Source organism: Musca domestica, unplaced genomic scaffold, assembly GCF_030504385.1.
Source record: "Musca domestica strain aabys unplaced genomic scaffold, Musca_domestica.polishedcontigs.V.1.1 49, whole genome shotgun sequence".
Classification (NCBI taxonomy): domain Eukaryota; kingdom Metazoa; phylum Arthropoda; class Insecta; order Diptera; family Muscidae; genus Musca; species Musca domestica.
The window spans coordinates 4,651,845-4,672,922 of NW_026712344.1; the positions used below are offsets into that span (position 1 = coordinate 4,651,845).

General features: G+C 35.1%; 1 protein-coding gene across 1 annotated transcript; it reads left to right on the forward strand.

Moving 5' to 3' along the window:
- Positions 1 to 1,480: 1,480 nt before the first annotated feature.
- LOC101892392 (ionotropic receptor 93a) lies at positions 1,481 to 21,069 on the forward strand. The gene is made up of 12 exons (XM_011294790.3): positions 1,481 to 1,751; positions 6,123 to 6,259; positions 6,322 to 6,804; positions 6,866 to 7,136; positions 11,767 to 11,912; positions 11,976 to 12,146; positions 12,237 to 12,305; positions 13,654 to 13,809; positions 13,871 to 14,021; positions 14,088 to 14,308; positions 16,693 to 17,110; positions 20,932 to 21,069. The coding sequence occupies exons 1-12, from the start codon at positions 1,493 to 1,495 to the stop codon at positions 21,030 to 21,032; spliced, it is 2,583 nt and encodes an 860-aa protein (XP_011293092.2). The 5' UTR covers positions 1,481 to 1,492; the 3' UTR covers positions 21,033 to 21,069.
- Positions 21,070 to 21,078: the final 9 nt, after the last annotated feature.

Genomic DNA, 21,078 nt, shown 5'->3' on the forward strand with positions numbered 1-21,078 from the left:
CTATTCGTACTGATATTACACGTTTGGTGTACAATAAAAGGCAAATCGGACGAAGATATATATGGGAGCTATATCTAAAATTTGACCGATTATCTCCAATTTCAATAGGGTTCGTCCTTGGGCCAAACAAATGATTTGTGCAAAATTTCATCTGGATGGGGCAATAAATGCAAACTGTACTTTGTTTACAAAAATGCATGGACAGACGGACGGACACTCAGAGTGTGATTCTATGCAGATCAGCAAAAGGAACTATAGGTCTATCTCGTTTCCTTTTGCCTGTTACAAACAAATGCACAAAGACATAATACCCTGACCACCTTGTGGTGTAGGGTATAAAAATGTAAAAATTATGGCGTTTGGCTATGTTGTCTATGTTTTTTTGAACTCGATACTTTACGCAAATATGCTGACTACGACTCAAGTCTTAAAATAGAAGACTTCTCTTGATGTTTTTTCTTGCTATTCAATATTTGGAAGAGCTGTTACAAGTCTTCTTTAGATGTAAACACTTTCACACATCGTCTTTCACAGGTCTCCTATCGAAAGAAAACCTTGGGTAATTCTTTTTTAGGTAGAAGACTTATCACATGTTATTCCGTAAATGGAAATCTCTAGCAGTCCTTTTGTAAAAAAACCCATTAATTGGTTTTCTTTAAGTGGAAAACATTTATTAGACTTCTCATTTTTGGAGAGCTTTTAATGGTCATCTTGAGATAAAAAAGCTAAACCAGTGACGACTCTCTTTGATTGATTATTAAAATTAAACATCCTTTTCTAAATTGTATTACCACAATTGTTTGCATATCGTTTCCTTTTGCGAAATCGATTAAGTTAATCTTCATAGGTCCAGTATGTTAACACAAAACATTTTAAAACTAAACCATGGCAATTGTCACCTGCCGGGCCAATAAAACTAATTTTATTATATGTTCACACTTGTGACTTCGGATAGGAATCAAAAAACCCCATATAATTAGTTTAGAATGTGGCAATAAACGGCCAGCGACAATGGTCACCGAAAAGCGTTGGAAATAATACAAAAAACCGCAGAGACAAAAACGAAACAACAACACCTGCATCCCATTAGCGTTTCAACAACTACCACAATATCGAATTTTAACCGCAATATGTCAATCAGACAAAATTTTGTAGTGGTTGTCCCCCTTCCCTTCCTTAACTTTTCGTGCAAGCAGACATCGCATTTTTTTATTTCCTAGGATTTTCTACTCTCATGGATGTGACGACTGGCTTTCACTTTCAATTTGGATTTGGATTTGTGGTCAATGAATCTATAAAAACAATGTATGTCATTTGTTGTTGTTGTTGTTGTTGTTGTTGTTGAATTTTTCATTATATCCTTCCTTGAACTCTTCACACGCAAAATTGAAAATTCAACACACAAAACAAAAACAAGGATTTCATCGATATTTCACCATTTCAGTGCTGTGATAGTCAATTCAGTCGCATTCGAACCTCTCAAGACGTTACAATGAAATTCGGAATATTCGCCGGTTGTTATCTCGTGTGTGTAACTCTGTCCCTTGCCCAGGAATACAATGATTATTCCTCGTTCATCAGTGCAAATGCCACGCTGGCTGTTGTTGTCGACCAGGATTATATGCAACAACAAAATGTCAATATATTATCGCATTTTCAAAAGATTCTGAGCGATACGATACGTGAAAATCTCAAAAATGGTGGTCTAAATGTGAAATATTTTTCATGGAGTGGTATTCGTTTGAAAAAGGGTAAGTTTGAAAACCTATGGCGATGTTATAAGAGTGACTGTTCGGGAGAAAGAAGGACAATCTAAAAATAGCCCTTTTTATACCCTCCACCATACTATGGAGGGTATATTAATTTTGTCATTCCGTTTGTAACTCCTCGAAATACTCATGTCAGACCCAACAAAGTATATATATTCTTGATCAGCGTAAAATTCTAAGACGATTTAGCCATGTCCGTCTGTCTGTCTGTCTGTCCGTCTGTCTGTTGTAATCACGCTATCTATCGAACAAATTGAGATAGAAGGCTAAAATTTTGCACACATGTATATTTTGCCAGTAGGAGGTTAAGTTCGTAAATGGGCCATGTAGGCCCAAGTTATCATATAGCCCCCATATAACGGTACCTCCCGATATTCGGTATTTTGATGATTTTAGCGACATTATTCACCGGAATTGTTTCAAATTTGGTATTTGAAGTTCGTAATGGATACTACAGCCTAAGACAGAAAATTATCTGTGCAGGTCCACGTCTTCGTGTAGCCCCCATATAACGGTACCCCCCGATATTCGGTATTTTGATGATTTTAGCGACATTGTTTACCGAAATCGTTTCATATTTGGTATTTGAAGTTCGTAATTGATACTGCAGCATAAAACAGAAAATGGGCCATATAGGTCCACGTCTTCGTATATCCCCCATATAACGGTACCCCCCTTTATTCGGTATTTTGATGATTTTAGCGACATTATTCACCGGAATTGTTTCAAATTTGGTATTTGAAGTTCGTAATGGATACTACAGCCTAAGACAGAAAATTATCTGTGCAGGTCCACGTCTTCGTATAGCCCCCATATACCGTACCCCCGATATTCGGTATTTTGATGATTTTAGCGACATTATTTACCGGGATTGTTTCAAATTTTGCATGTGAAGTTCGTAATGGATACTTCAGCCCATGCCAGAAAATTGCCTGTGCAGGTCCACGTCTTCGTGTAGCCCCCATATAACGGCACTCCCCTAATTCGGTATTTTGATGATTTTAGCTACATTATAAACAGATTTTTCTTCAAGTTTTGTAATAACTTATGACAAAAGTTGGCTATGCAGGCCCACGTCGTCGTATAAGCAGAATTTTTAACGGATTTTATTTTTTGGAAATTACATATTACAGTTGATTTAGTTGGAAATTCGCGAGGCAAAACCTTTTTAAATAAACAAAAAATCTAGGCTATACCAAAAAGTCCTAGGAGTAAAACTGACTATAGAAAACCGACACCTCAAAAAAAAAAACGTAAATTAAAAGGTACCGTTATATAGGATCCACAACAGATAAGGTATAGGCTACTGGAAATTGAGATCAAAACCTCCAGTATGGAGGATATTCTTAAACGTAGAGCAATATTTTATATTTTCAATGTCAAATATCTTTGGAATAACATCAGTGCTTGTGCAAAATTTTAAAGCCTTACGTTAACGACTTTGAAAGTTCTTCGAAAAACATTGTGGAAATATTCTCGTTAATAACTCCGACAGTATCTGGAAATACATTGTTAAAAATACTCACGTAAATAACTCGCCTATAGAAGAATATTATTAAATATTCACGTTAATGGCTCTTAAAGTCCTAAACAATATTTAACAAGTTAAAAAGCAATAAGTTCGGCCGGGCCGAACTTTGAATACCCTCCACCATTTGGAACGAAATTGGAAATTTTCAAAAAATAAAGTCCTTAAAAAATTCTGTTACAATTTTAAAAATACCGAATATAGCCGTTATATTGGGGTCTATACGACGTGGACCTACATAGACCTTGTTTGTCATAAGCCATTACTATATTCAAATTCGAAATAATTTTCTGTCTCAGGCTATAGCATCCATTACGAACGTCAAATACGACACCTCAAAAAATGGGTATTGTACTAACCGAATATAGGGAGGTAGTGATATATGGGGCCTATACGCAGACCTGTACCTACATAGACAATTTTATGTCACAGACTGTAGTTTCCATTACGAACTCTAAATACGTAATTTGAAACAATTCCGTTAAACAATGACGCTAAAATCATCAAAATACAGAATTTTGGTAGGTACCGTTATATGGGGGCTATACGAAGACGTGGACCTGCACAGACAATTTTTTGGCATATGCTTAAATATCCATTACGAATCTAAAATACCAAATTCGCTAAAATCATCAAAATACCGAATATAGGGAGGTAGCGTTATATGGGGGCTACACGAAGTCGTGGACCTGCACAGACAATTTTCTGTCTTAGGCTGTAGTATCCATTTCGAACTTCAAATACCAAATTTGAAACAATTCCGGTGAATAATGTCGCTAAAATCATCAAAATACCGAATTTCGGGAGGTACCGTTATATGGGGGCTATATGATAACTTGGGCCTACATGGCCCATTTACGAACATAACCTGCCTACTGGCAAAATATACATGTGTACAAAATTTTAGCCTTCTATCTCAATTTGTTCGAAAGATAGCATGATTACAACAGACAGACAGACAGACGGACATGGCTAAATCGTCTTAGAATTTTACGCTGATCAAGAATATACTACTTTGTTGGGTCTGACATGAGTATTTCGAGGAGTTACAAACGGAATGACAAAATTAATATACCCTCCATAGTATGCTGGAGGGTATAAAAATTAGCTCGGGTTAAAGCCATTGAAATTCCAAAAAGTGCAAGAACTTACACCGCAGCAGAAAGAAATAGACTCAAAGAGCTAAAGAATTGCTTCGCTTGACCGTAATTGATGAACTGCCGAATTTGGTTTTCTCCGATGAGAAAACATTTGTTGTTCAGCAGTTTGTAAACAAACAAAATTATCGTGTTTACTTGCCAAAGGAGGTCAGCTGAAAATATGCACCTTCGGTTGGCCACCAGAACTCAAGCGCCGGCCATGGTGATGGTGTGGGCCGCCACAACTGCCGATGGTCGCTCGCCGCTCGTATGAATCGACCGTGGCATCAGAATAAATGCAGAATGTTATCGCGAAAATATTCTGAAGGGTGTATTAAAGCCTTGGGCACGTAAACATCTCGGTCGCAGACATTGGATATTTCAACAGGATTCAGCACCATCGCACTCAGCAAGAATGGTTACAAAATGAGGTTCCTCGCTTCATTTCCAGCGCACAATGGCCACCAAAATCTCCGGATACCAATCCGTTGGACTATTGTGTCTGGAGTATTTTGCAAAGCAAGGTTGGCATTAAAAAATACCAAAGTGGCGATCACCTCAAGCAAGCGCTTCGCCGGGAATGGGTCAAATATGACGGTTTCATTGGTCGTTTAGAGCCATAATTTATGGCAAAGGTGACCAATTCGAACAAATCTAAACTAATTCTAAAATTTTATTTGCTATTTCCGACATTTTTTGCTTTCATTCAAAAAAAATAAAAAAAAATGTAAAAGATATGGCGTTTGACATTGTTGCAGTTTTTGTTATTTCACCCTGCATGTGCCATTGGAGCCTAGACGATCTTCTGGAAAATCGTACAGTTTCGTGTACATTTCAGACTCATATCCTTATCTACTACCCTAATCAATCAGAGATCCTCATACGAAATTTAAAAACTGAATTTTTTTGCCAAGTTAAAATGGTAAAAAAGTTCATACAATTGTGACATAAATTTCTAAAATCTCTTCTCAACTACAAACCAACACATTGACGGTTTCAGCCCCAGGAAGATCAATGGATATTTCAACAGGACTTAGCACCATCGCACTCAGCAAGAATGGTTACAAAATTAGGTTCCTCGCTTCATTTCCAGCGCACAATGGCCACCAATATCTCTGAATACCATTCCGTCGGACTATTGTGTCTGGAGTTTTTTGGAAAGCAATGTTGGCACTAAAAAATACCAAAGTGGCGATCACCTCAAGCAAGCGCTTCGCCGGGAATGGGCCAAAATACAGCAGAGCAACATTCGGGCAGCGTGTGACGGTTTCATTGGTCATTTGAAGGCCATAATTCATGCCAAGGGTGATCAATTCGAACAAATCTAAACTTATTCTAAAATTTGATTTGCTATTTCCGATATTTTTTGCTTTCATTCACTAAAGTTAAAAAAAAATGTAAAAAATATAGCGTTTGACATTGTTGCAGTTATTGTTATTTCACCCTGCATGTGCCATTGGTGCCTAGACGGTCTTCTGGAAAATCGTACTGTTTCGTGTACATTTCAGACCCATATCCTTATCTACTACCCTAATTAATCAGATATCCTCATACGAAAATTAAAAATGTTATTTTTTTTTTTTGCCAACTTAAATTATAAATAAATTTCTAAAATCTCCGGCAACTTTACTGCTGGTACTTACAAATAACAATTCAATAATTGTTTTTAAAATTTCTCTTTTACAGATTTCTTAGCTGCTATGACCGTAATGGATTGTGAGAATACCATGAAATTTTTCAAATCCACCAGAGCGAATTCAGTACTCCTAATAGCTATAACAGATGCTGATTGTCCTCGATTACCGCTCGACCAGGCATTAATGGTAAACAAGGATTAAAATATTAAATGAGTAAAATAATGAATGTAAATATTTTCCTTCATAAGATACCACTGGTGGGGCGTGGTGAGGAATTTCCTCAAATGATATTGGATGCCAAGGTGCAGAATATATTACCATGGAAAACTGCTGTTGTGATCATGGATGAAAATCTGGTCAATGAAAATACCAAATTGGTCGAGTCCGTGGTTCATGAGAGTACCAAGAATAATGTTGTACCCATTTCTCTGTATTTGTATAGCATCAATGAACGTCTGCGTTCTCAGCGGAAACGTCAAGCAATTCGGGAAGCTCTCTTGCCATTTCAACGACACCCACGAGAATCGAATCAATTTATTGTGTTCTCTAAATTCTATGAGGACATAATAGAGACGGCCGATAATATGGATATGTATCATGTTAACAATCAATGGTTGTTTTTCGTTTTGGAAGAAAATACGGAAAATTTCGACGCAATGGCTGTGACGCAAAATTTAGCAGAAGGTGCCAACATAGCTTTTGTTCTCAACGAAACATTGCCCAGTTGTGAGGTAGTCATCGCTTTGTTTTATTATTTTTAATTTATGAATAATTAATTTTGCTTTCTTGCAGACTTCATTGAATTGCACCCTGCAAGAAATTTCCATGGCATTTGTCTTATCAATTTCAAAGTTGATTGCAGAAGAACAATCCATTTATGGTGAAATATCTGATGAAGAATGGGAAGCATTGCGTTACACGAAAAAGGAGAAACAGGATGATATTTTACAAACTATGAAGGAATATTTGAAAAATCACAGCCGATGTTCAACTTGTTCCAAATGGCGTCTAACTACAGCTCTGTCGTGGGGTAAATCCCAGGAGCACAACAAACCACGAAGAGGTATGTATATTAAAGAATGAAATTGAAATGGGAGCGTCCCCAATGACTTTTGATGCATGGATATGGAGATTCGACAAAAAAATACACAAACAAATAATTGGTTGGTGATACCTGTATGTGTTTTATGTGAGCATTATGCATATGTAGACGAAACCCAAAGACGGCTTTTCGATTTTTGTCTTTAGCAAAAAAAAAAAACAATTAAAAAACATTGAGTTTGGCCGGTCCAAACTTTTAATACCCTCCACCTTAAGGTAAAAGAAACATTAAAAGAAATGTGGCAAAAACCATTAAAATGCCGAATATCGGGAGGTACCGTTATCTGAGGGCTACACCAAAACGTGGACCTATAATTACAATGTTTGCTACACAAACTAGGACCCATTAGGACCCACAAATACAAATACATACATGCAATGTTTTGCCACACGCTCAGGGGCCCGTTATGACCTACAAATACCAATTTCCAGACAAATCCGTGAAAAATGTGGCATAAATCATCAAAATACCGAATATCGGGAGGTACCGTTATATGGTGACTATACCAGAACGTGGACCGATATATCTCATTTTCAATACCAACCATCCTAGACACAATGCAAATAGCTCTGCTAAATTTTGGCGCTCTACGTCAAATAATGTGGGCTGTATCGTGATTTCAACAGACAGACAGACAGACAGACAGACGGACAGACAGACAGACAGACAGACAGACGGACATCGTCAAATCGACTTAGAATTTTATGCTGATTATGAATATATATACTTTATGGGGTCTAAGACGAATATTTAAGGATGTTACCACCTTTCCAAGGTGGAGGGTATAAAAATCTATGCTTCGATTTTGTTTAATAGGCTTAAAATCATTAACGATTCTGACTTTTTAAGCCAAGGTAGTTTTTAAGCCAAAGTTGATTTTAAATTTAGATTTGTTTAGTTTTGCCAACAAATAATAGGTCGGGAAATTCCTTTTAAGGAGACTTATTCAAAATGTACCTATCTATTTCACATTGATTCCAGTACATGGCAAATAAAATGCACCCACACGAACGGGTGTAATGCTGTTGATGGTTGGCAAGTGGACAACTTCTTTTAATGCTGGCGAGCAGTAAAGCCTCAATAGATTTTGCTACTAAAACTACAAAAGCTTCAAGCAGGACTATCAACGCATTGAAATTTTGTTCAGACATTAATATTACCTATCGTATGTTTGGTGTTAAACATAAGACATATCGATCCATATCGGTATGACCATATAGAGTCATTTCCTGATTTTCGGTATTTTGAACGTTTTGACCACAATTTTGAACCAAATCATGTGTAACTTGACATTTAGAGTTCTGAGTAGGTCCAATCTCTTCACGCTAAAACTTTTCAAGTATGTTCCTGTATTTGGTATAGGCCCCATATTACATATCTTTATCTCTTTTTTATACCCTACACCACAAGGTGGTCAGGGTATTATGTCTTTGTGCATTTGTTTGTAACAGGCAAAAGGAAACGAGATAGACCCATAGTTCCTTTTGATGATCTGCATAGAATCACATTCTGAGTCGATTTATGCATGTCCGTCCGTCCGAATGCCCATGTATTTTTGTAAACAATGTGCAGTTCGCATTTATTGCCCTATCCAGATGAAAATCTGCACAAATCATTTGTTTGGCCCAAGGACGATAATCGGTCAAAATTTAGATATAGCTCCCATATATATCTTCGTCCGATTTGCCTTTTATTGTGCACCAAACGTGTAATATAAGTCCGAATAGTATGGAATTTTGATTGGACCTGAAAATAAGTATGCCAAATTTGATCGAAATCGGTTCAGATATAGCTATAGCTCCCATATATATTGTTCATCCGATTTGTTATTTTTGTCCTCCGCAGCCGTAATATGCACTCTGTAATAACAATATGTGGGGAAATATATCAAATACAGCTCAGAAATAAATTTGCTACATTTTATCGAGATCGGTTCAGAATTGGATATAGCTTCCATTTATAACTTCGTCCGATTTACCTTTGATTGTGCATCAAACGTCTAATATTTGCCCAAATGGGATGAGATTTGGCACTTACGACCGAATTGAGTCGAAGCTAGTAGAAGCTAGTATGTCAAATTTGGCGAAGATCGGTTCAGATATAGCTATAGCTCCCATATATACTGTTCATCCGATTTGTTATATTTGTTACCCACAGCCGTAATATGCACTCCGTAACAACGATATTTAGGGAATTATATCAAATACAGCTCAGAAATATCTTTGCCAAATTTTATCAAGATCGGTTCAGATTTGGATATAGCTCCCATATATATTTTTACCCGATTTCAAATTAATTTTGCACCAAATGGGCAGTACAAGTCCGAATTTAAAAGATACAAATGCTTCGGCATATTTATTCCTTTGAACTTTAAATTATAATTATAATCATAGCGTGTATGATTGAATTCTCCCATAAAAACTTTTAATTGTTATGCGGAGCTCTACTAAATTAGCAAAGTGGTGTAGGCTATCATAAAGTCGTCCCCGCCCGACTTTAAGACTTTCCTTACTGTTTTTTTTTTTTTTTGTATTTTGACGATTTCGACCGGAATTTAATATTCAATCATGAGTAACTTGACATTTTGAGTTCCCGGCTGACAGAATATCTCCCTGTGAAGATAGGTCTACTATAATATATTGACCATATAAAACGGCTGTCTGTATGTCCGTCTGTCTGTCTGTTGAAATCACGATACAGCCCAAATTATTTGACGTAGAGCGTCAAAATTTAGCAGAATAATTTGTATTGTGTCCAGGATGGTTGGTATTGAAAATGATATATCCGTCCACGTTTTGGTATAGTCCCCATATAACGATACCTTCCGAAAGAGAAGAGGAGAAGAGAAATCTTTTTAAAAAAGAAAAACAATCAAAGATCAAAGTGTATTCATCACAAAATCAGTTGACTATCTTCACCATTTTTTTTTTAAATAAAACAAAATCGGCTAAGGATACAAAAAATATTAAAGGAACTTCTCGATATTATTTTGTTTAACTGGATGTACTTTTCGGATATGGAAAAATACAGACATATTTTGAATTAATTTTTAAAATATTTTCACAGCAATGTTTTAAAACTTGTTTATTCTAAAACACTGATAACTACCGGTAGTCGATGTTTCCATTTTAAAATTATCACTTCAGATGAGAAAAAAATCTGAAATATTAAACTTCAAAAAACCGAAAACTTATGTTTTCCTTCTTGCGAATAAGTGAAACATTTTTCAAATTTAGCAATGTGTAATCAAAAAACGAAATAACTTATGACTTTGGAATTTTCGATATTGGTACAAGGCTTTGGATGACTTAGCGTGCCGGATTGCATTCGAAACATCACCCATCGTAAACTTAGAGAGAAGAGATCTTATACGACGTAGTACTCTTCGCTTCGCAACATCACTCCCGGGGTGCTCGATTAAAATTACAGCGCACATCTTCGGATCAGCCACAGTTAGGTCGTTAAATGCGACTCCTTTCCTCGGGTTCGTGAGTGACTTACCTGTTACCCACAGTTTACTTGTATCGGTTCCAATCTTGCTAGCCACTTTTTTCACTTGTGCTCCTGCACCAACCTGTTGACCTCCACTGCCAATTCTCACTCATTCGCATAGCCCCGCTGCATCTGCTGAAAAATTATGTCTTATTTCGGGTATTCGAGCAGCAGGTGTATAGCGAGCGGCTGCAGCTTTGACGATGTCCCGGAAAATACTTTCTGCTACCCCAACATTAGAAGGTTTGAGCAGTTCTCTGAAGCGAAGTTTGGTGAATTCTCTGAATTCTGACGAGTGAACTTTCCCATCGTTAAGGAAAATGCAGTGTTCAATGGTTATGATGCGGTGTTTCTCTCATTCGTTTGGTGGCATCCTCGTTTACCGTGCAAAATGTAAAGCAGTCATTATCCAGGACGGAATACCACAACTCGTGGTAGACATTGAAATTCCCTACTCGAAGTATCAAACTGTTACTAGTTCCACACTTGATTGCTACCCCCATACATTCCATGTAAGGGTCGCTAGAGACTACCTCATGCGAGGTAGGTCTGTAGGTCTGTGTTAAACTAAACCATTATGTGGAGGGTATATTAACTTTGTCATTCTGTTTGTAACTCTTCGAAATACTCATGGTAGACTCACTTTGCCCTGTAGACCAAGTTCGGAAATGGGCCATGTCGATTCACGTTTTCGTATATCCCCAATTTTAAGTATTTTGGTAATTTTACCGACATTTTTTACTGAATTGTTTCAAATTTCATATTTCTAGTTCGTTCGGACCGGTCAAACATAGCTGATTTTTTACTTGTTTTTTTATAAGATTTTTACATCAATATATAATTTCTGCTCCTTTTTGTTATGAACGTATATTGTAATACCTTAAATTTCCTGAGTAAAATTCATGTAGCCTGTGTCTTTGTTAGATAAATATAAATTTATATATAAAAATATAAATTGATATAATAATATAATAGAAAATTTGTATCGAATTTTTTATTATAACTCACAAAAAAACAAAAGGTGTAAAAAAGGGCAACGAAATCCCAAAAATACTCCATGTATATACTATACTACATATTATTATTTTAATTTTTCGAGGTCTTTCGGAAAATCGTAATAAATACTTTGAATTCGTCAATATTGGTTATTGGACTTCAGTGCTGGGATTTGTGACACATGAACTGGCATTTCCACACGTCAAACATAATTTTCGAAATATAACACTGGATATTATAACAATGCATGTGAGTAAAAGGCATTCTCAAACGCTGTGTGATTCCAATAAAATTTCTTCCAATTTCAATTAGCGACCACCATGGCAAATTTTGAAAAAAGACCAACGGGGTGAAATTATCCAACATTCGGGAATTGTTATGGAAATACTTAAGGAGTTATCACGTATGCTTAATTTTAGTTACATTCTGCATGATGCTTCATCGCTCGATGCCAATGAGGATATGGTAAATCTAAATGACACGGTATGTAAAAAATATACTACGTACATATCATTCGACGTATAAAGTTATTATTTATTATTATTATTTTTTTTTTATTTTTTATTTTTTCAGGATCAACTATTGGGTTCTTTAACGTACATTATACCCTATCAAGTTGCAGAAATGTTACAAGCTAATAAGGTTAGTAAACGTGTAAAATTAATGTGAAAAATACATATTAATTATACCCTCAGCCATATGGCTAATTATACCCTCTACCGATACCCTCCGTTTCAGGACATTTGGAGCCGTCTCTCTGGCTGGCTGGTGCGCACGATAACTCTCGAAGGGAGTATCCGATTTGGTCCAAACTTGATATATTGTAATATTTTGGTCAAACTAAGATGAGATTTGAGATGGGCAATATCGGTACACTCCTTCTGGTACCTCCCCCAAAATTTCAAAAAATTTATTTTCTGCACAGAAAGAGAAACGATAATCCAATGTCGGTCCACTCCATCAAGTACATCCCCCACAAAGGGTAAAATTTTTGAATAATAACTACTCTTGTGATGTAAGAGTCCGATTGTGTTCAAATTTCACACATCCCAATATTTGTATTAACCCAAGGTCTGGTATTAAGATGGAATATATCCGTCCTCTGCTTCTGGTACCGATTTTGCTCCAACCTTACAAATCCTAATATTTGCATCAGTGCTAGATCAGGTGTGAAAATGGAGTATGTCGGTCCACTCCATCAAGTACCTCCCCCACAAGAGGCGAACATTTTGAATAATTACAACTCTTATAAAATGTGATGTAATAGTCCGATTGTCTTCAAATTTAACATACCCCAATATTTTTTTTACCCAAGGTCTACGAAATGTACAATATTGGTCCATTCTTTCAGAACACACTCTATAGAGTCTGTCTGTCTGTCTGTCTGTTGAAATCACGATACAGCCCACATTATTTGACGTAGAGCGCCAAAATTTAGCAGAACTATTTGCATTGTGTCTAGGATGGTTGGTATTGAAAATGAGATATATCGGTCCACGTTCTGGTATAGTCCCCATATAACGGTACCTCCCGATATTCGGTATTTTGATGATTTATGCCACATTTTTTCATGGATTTGTCTGGAGATTGGTATTTGTAGGACATAACGGGTCCCTGAGCGTGTGGCAAAACATTGCATGTATAGGTCCACGTTGTGGTATAGCCCCCATATAAAGGTACCTCCCGATATTCGGTATTTTAGTTTTTTTTTGCCACATTTTTTCACGGATTTGTCTAAAAATTGGTATTTGTGGGTCATAATGGGTTCCAGCTCCGGTGGCGAAACATTGTAATTAAAGGTCCACGTTTTGGTATAGCCCCCATATAACGGTACCTCCCGATATTCGGTAATTTAATAGTTTTTGCCACATTTCTCTAATGTTTCTTTTACCCTAAGGTGGAGGGTATTAAAAGTTTGGCCTGGCCGAACTTAATGTTTTTTATTTGTTTTTAACTTGTTTTGAAAAAAATTTTCCGTATTTTTGAAAAGTTTTTCATAGCAGCTTTAGCGGCAACAGTCGATGATCCGGACAAGAAGCCTTTCAATTATACCATACCCATAAGCATACAAAAATACTCGTTCATCTCAAGAAGGCCTGACGAAGTTAGCCGTATATATTTATTCACCGCGCCATTCACGTTAGAGGCGAGTGCGTTTAAAAATTAAGAAAACCTCCTTTTTAATTCATAAATTTTAATTCTTGCAGACATGGGCCTCATTGGTGGGCGTAATAGTCATCACTTCGCCGGTACTCTTCATCATAAATCGTTTTGTACCAGTTGAGCATTTGAAAGTCAAAGGGTTTGCAACGATTAAAAACTGTTTCTGGTATATTTATGGTGCCCTCTTGCAACAGGGTGAGTTTGCGATCAAGCAGAGAGATTTTTTTCTTTGAAAAAAATTATTTGTTTTCAAACGTTTAGGTGGCATGTATTTACCCCAGGCGGATAGTGGACGTTTGGTAATTGGTTTTTGGTGGATTGTGGTAATTGTTATTGTCACCACATATTGCGGAAATTTGGTAGCGTTCCTGACATTTCCAAAATTCCAACCAGGCCTGGATTATTTCTTTCAACTTTACAATCACAAGGAATACGAACAGTTTGGTTTACGAAATGGAACATATTTTGAGAAATATGCAGCGGTACGTTTGCATTGTTTCAAGATTATATGTAACTAAATTCGATGTTTTTTCGCATCACACGACATTGGCTTTTGCCTAGATGAGACTTTAACTTTATAAGCTTTGAAAAAGCATGTCCACAAAAATGTTTTTATCCAGAGAAAAGGTTTTGAATACAGAGGAAAGAAAAGGTATTCTGACAATAGAGATGCCTCATGACTAGAAAACAATTTTCTAAGTTAAACAGAAAAGCTCATTTAACATCTCATCATATGTCCACAAAAGAGGTCTTCTGTTCACAGAAGATGTCTTCTGTCCACAGAAGAGGTCTTCTGTCCACAGAAGTGGTCTTCTGTCCACAGAAGAGGTCTTCTGTCAACGGGGGAGATCTTCTGTCCACAGAAGAGCTCTTCTATCCACAAGAGAGGTCTTCTGTCAACGGAAGAGGTCACAATTTATACATGTTTAGAAAGCTCGCCCTTAATTTTTCTTATAACATATTCTGATTTAGTATTTTAAAATAAAAACGATCTGAGACTCACCTCTAGGCTGTGTATCTATGCTGTAAAGAAAGTGGTGAGCATTGGAGTCTAATCCATTAAAATGAAGTAGAGTCTGCTCCGTCAAGATGAAATGTTTTAATTCAAATGTAGACTTGTTACCATTAAACACTGCCTTCACCATTTAATTACTGCATTATCCAGAGTTAAAACATATGTCGGTAATGCAGTACTTCTAAACCATATGTGACACATTTAAAGCATACTTTTAGGGTGGTGTGAATAATCGTTATAATTTAATTACACAGTTTTTTACACAAGAATAATTTTTATTTTTATTATTTTGGCTGGAAATATTTATAATATTTGTTGTACTTAACACCTTTTGCATCCTTAAAAACAATATCCAAAATTTTTACTACCAAATTTAACTTAAAATTTAATCAATCTCCTTTGTAGAAAGCCCCCTTTTCTTTTGATGATTGATTTCCAAAAGAAATAAAAAAAATTAAATTTTAGATCCCTGAGTAGAAATCGGCACAATGGTTCACATTTGAATGATCTCCCCAAATAACAGTATCATCTGAATTTACATCTTTTTCAATTCACAAATTTAGTAAGCAATCTACTGGGATTATTCCTATGATGAAACTATCGAAATAGTTCTGTCTACTAAATGCAAAAAGTACAACCGAAGTACATATTTTTAATATGTATCACCTATGAGAACCTTAAACTAAACTGAAATTGAACCAGCTAGATAGTCCAAGTCGGTGTTCCGTTAGATGTATACCATTAGCTTTTAACCATTTGTTTAGGTGTGCACTTATTTGGGAGTTATTTTTAGAAGGTTCGTGATGTATTAAACAATATACAAAAATTGGAGAACATTTTCGAGGTCTTGGAAAAGTATATCTGCTGTGGTCCAAAGAATAACAAAAATTTTGTCCATTCCTTTGTCCAAGGTCTTATGATTGAACCCCTTGGGATTTCTTCCATCGGTGTCAACGACAACACAGCTTTCATGTAACCCCTTAAGGTAAAATTTCTCATAAAAAGGGGTATGTATGGGTCCTTGTAGTAGGCGTTGGGGTAGATAACCATATCGATGAAGAAACTTCCTTAAGCATTCTTTAAGTAGAAAATATACCACATGTCTTATTGCTATCCGATTTAAATGTAAAATTAAAATAACCAACATATTTTTGAATAAGTTTAATACTCACCTGAACTAAATATCTTGCAAGGATGGGCACATCTTCGGAATGGACTCAAGAGGACTCAGTTACTTAATCTTCACGTGTCCAAATCATAACATTCTTTACGAATTGCGCTCGTTATATGTTAAAAAACATCATGATACCATGAAAAGCATACACAAACATGTTCCTTTATGAAATCACAAATTGAATCAATCAAACACACGAAAACTTTCGATTATATTGACGGACTTATCACAAAATATATTACTTTAAAGCAGTTTCTCAACGCAATTCAATTCATATAAAAATAATTAAGTTTAACACAGCACATATGTTTAAAGTTTTACAAATGAATTTATTTGTGGAAAAATTTTCTGCACTTGCAATTTGTATAATTCGGTAATTAACGGTATTCGAAATGGCAATTCTGTCGGAAAACTGACAATTCACATTCGAACATTCAGTATCAATTCTGTGTGTTGACAATAATTGTCAAAATGTCTCTCATGGGAGGGAATAAAAACCCCAAGGCGTTAGCTAACATACTTTTGACGGCGTTATGGTGATATGAATCAAGTAATACGTAAAATTTAACGGAAATTGCTTGTCGGCTGGCAAAAAAGTATTTACATTATTTTAAATATATTTTTTTATATATTAAAAAAAAACATTTTTTAATTATTTTGATTTCCTCTTTTTGCAGACATCAACACGAAATGAATTTACGAAATATTTGGAAAAAGCAACAATTTACAACAATCTACGAGAAGAGAATATTGAAGCTGTTAAGCGTGGCGAACGTGTCAACATTGACTGGCGCATAAACCTTCAATTGATCATACAGAAACATTTCGAAAAGGACAAAGAGTTTAAATTTGCTCTGGGTAAAGAGAATTTCCTCGATGAACAAATATCAATGCTAATGCCCAGCAATAGCCCGTATCTGATATTGTTGAACGAACAAATTACACGACTTAATCAAATGGGTTTCATCGAGAGATGGCATCAAACGAATTTGCCATCAATGGACAAGTGTAATGGACGTGGTGTAATGCGTCAAATAACAAACCATAAAGTCAATTTGGATGATATGCAAGGATGTTTTTTGGTTTTACTTTTAGGTAAATTTACTAATATATTTAAAAAAAATTATGACGTGTTTTCTTAAAGCAATCATTTCCAATTCGAAAGAAAGTCTGTTTTATCACTTTTATACCCTCAGCTTTTTACATACAGATGGAATTTATTATTTGATGCGACCAAAATATGCCTTATCGAAACAACGTTTTTAGACCCTGTGTGTCTGATTAAGAGCAAAATTGCTCTTGAAGAGAGTATTGGATTTCGGGGAGTTGACCCAAAAAATCACTTTACTATGTAAAATATATATAAAAAATGATTTCGGAGCTGTATGCCATATAAAATTGGAACATTGGCACGTTAATATTTATAATAGACTTAGGTCAGACAATGGCAGAAGAATACAAGTAGATGCATCAACGCTTGGGAACATTGTAACGTCAACATTTTTGAATGTTTTTTCAAATATAAGTAGATTTTTATAAGTTTTTTATACAACGGCAGTCGAAGGTTATTATAATATGTGTTTTTCAACATTTTTAACAAATTTGAATAATTTTACGTGTCGATGCGTCTACCTATATTCTTCTGCCATGGGTCAGACCAACTGTTCCTCTTTTTTTTTCTTAAACACCTTAATTAAGCGATTACATACGATACAATTTATTACGATATGATAAATATGGACTACTTTGGGTTCTCCAGTTCGATTTTTCTATGGTAATTTTAAGAAGGTAAAGTCATGCAATCATATATTTACAATTTTTTTCAAAATTATCCATTTGCACTAAAATTTGACAAGGTTAATTTAAGTAAATGCTGAGATGGGTATGCTTATTTGAAATGACTTTACCTTCCTAATTTTACCATGGGTTTTCCTTAATATTTTTTTCTTCTAATTTTAGCCATATATGGAAACGTTACATTTTTTAGTACATCTTTTATCCTTTATTTTTCGTAGCTTGTACGTGATTTAAGATTTTAATTGAATTCATATTTTTATTTTCAAACTAAAATGTATGGTTGTTTCGAGACTGAGTTCTATGTTTATATTATATTATATTATGGTTTCTAAATTCCAAAATATAACCGTTGTAATTGTAGAAACAATATTTATTTATTTTTTTATTTTATTTTGGGAATTAAATATTTGAAAAATGCGATAATTTTGGATCTAAATTGATCATTTTCCATACAAAACATGCTACGAAATCAGTAGAGAAAGACTATATATGAAAGACTATAGATGATATTTAGTGAACATGCCCGCTTTCTGTCAAAATTATTCAAAATAAGATGCAACAAACTATTCTCATATCTTAAATTTGTCCTCAGTTAAAAAGTCATATTTTCCAAACAAATTTGCAGTACTTGCAGCTAGACTGAATTCGGTTGAAAAACATTTCATTTGAAAATTGAAATCGGACGGAGAAATGGGAACTATATCTAAATTTGGATCGATTCTCACCAATTTCAATAGGTTTCGTCCTTGGGCCAAGCAAATGATTTGTGGAAAATTTCATCTCAATAGAACAATAAATGCCACCTGTTTACAAAATACATGGACAGACGGATGAATTGGTTTATTTCGTTTCCTTCTCTTTCATGTTACAATCAAATGCACAAAAAAATTATACCCTGTATCACAGCTTGGCGTGGGGTATAACAAATGTAGTAAAAAACAGCAGAACTTTTAATTCCATCCCTAATGAAAAAAAAAAACCTTTAAAAATAAAAGTATCGACACTTAATATTCGAAGGAGTTCCATTTTAAGCTGTAAGTTTCAGTATCGGTCGGAGAATGTTTCATAATATCATAATGTAGGCGGTACCATTATATTAGTGTTATACCATACCGTGAATCTGCCTACTGTGGGTGTAGTTATCTGTTGTGAGTTACAGATACAAATTTTGAAACAATACCGTGGAAAACTTAAAATATCGATAGGTACCGATATATGTGGGCTTTTAAAAAGTGTGCCACCATACGTAAAAAAACGAACTAAAAATGAAAATAATAAGTAAAGAAAGTGGCTGAAATTGTCAAAATATGGAATATCCCAAGGTACCATAATGTGGGGTTTATAGGCAAACGAGTTCCATATGAGGGATACCATATGAGATCGACCACATTATAAACTATAAATACCAGATTTGCAACAATACCGTTGGGAAGTGTAGCTAATATCAGAATATTGAAAAACGAGGACCTATGTAGACAGTTGTCAGGTACTACAGTTTGTATATATTGCGAACATCAAATACTACATTTGAAAACCTTCGTCGACAAAATTAAATATCTATAGGTACCATTATATAGGAACTTTAGAAAAACGTAGCCCAATATGGAGACCATGCTTACCTATAGAAAATATAATCTACTACGATCTTTAAGTGCCGAATTTTAGACAATTCCTATACTTAATGTGTCCATAATACCTATTCAAGAAGGCATCGTTATACATTCTATCTAAACAATATCCTGCACCTAGTAGGGAGAACCCATTACGATCTCTAAAAATTAAAATTCTAACAAAACAATTAGAAATCGTAGCTTAAATGGATAAAGTACAGAATATCAGGAGATAATTGGCGCTATAGAATAAGTGGTGCGATATAGCTCATTTTCTATACATAGACACAAAGCAAGTTATTATAGCAAATGTAAAAAAAATGGACGCCAAATAAAATTGACTGTATCCACTTTATGGGGTCACTTTGGAGATATTACAAGCAGAACAAACAACACTTATATGGGAGAGGACCCAAAAACAAACTTATCCGCCAAATTGTGGATCCTTGTTTTTTCGGATAGAATGAGAGGTCGATATGTCAAATAATAGCCTGTTCGGTAGGAAAATTCGAATAAAATAGCTCAAATAACCTCCGGCTTACTTCTGCTGAAAGTCTATGTCAATCCAAACAAAGTTGAAATGTATGAGCGTTGAGAGAATGTTCAACGATTGAAGACTAATAAATTGTTCATGTGATTAAAAATCTGTTGTATTTGGATCAAATAAATACTTCTAAGTACTTGGCAAAGTAACCAATTGCAAAATAGGCATCTCTGTCCAAAAGTCTTCCTAAAATGTCTGCTGGCTGCAACCATATTGTTTTGATATGTCCAAAAAAATGGTTTCTCTTAAATCACGTCGTTTATATACCCCAGTCAAGTATGGAAAATGTACTTGTCTGAACAATATATCAAATACATAATTAAAAACATAAAATATCGTGAAACTTGAATGTTGTTTCGAGCAAGGTTGATAAACATGAGGACATAATTCAATGTTTAAACACGACAAACTTGAACACTAATATATTGTTTTAACTCTTGGATTGTCTTTGAATGAAATAATTGCACCTAAATAATTGGCAAAACAATTCCAAAAAAAAAAAAAAAAATGCATCTATACTTTGACTTAAAAACTTTCTTAAATATCTATTGTTCACCATTGGTTTAACAGCGATTGTATATCGCTGCCAGGTATGGAGGCCTATACTCGGCTGAACGAGATATAAAAATCGTATCACTGTGAAATAACGTTTTGTAACTTTCATTTAGTTTTTTGATAAAATCCCAGTCTACCTTTGTAGTGAGTAACGTTATACACTACTATCCCAACGTTATACACTACCATCCCATGTTGATATCAGTGACAAAAAGTTCTTGATTCACACCTTCCATGACGTGACATCATTTTCACATTACATTCCCCTCGACAATTTCAATTGCACTTCATGTTATTTGTATATTAAATCTAAGGCACTAAAGCATTTCACTTATATTAATAACTTTTATCATTTCAATTTCATTTATGTTTACACTGATGTAATTGTTTTCCCTATTCTTCATTTTCAGGGTCCCTTGGTGCCCTCTTCGTAATGCTTCTGGAATTTTTACATCGACGTTGGCAACTAAAATATGCTGATAAAACAAAGCAAACAATTTTCTCAAATTAGCTTTATGATTATTAAATAAAATCATGACCACTGCTACCAAAATTGG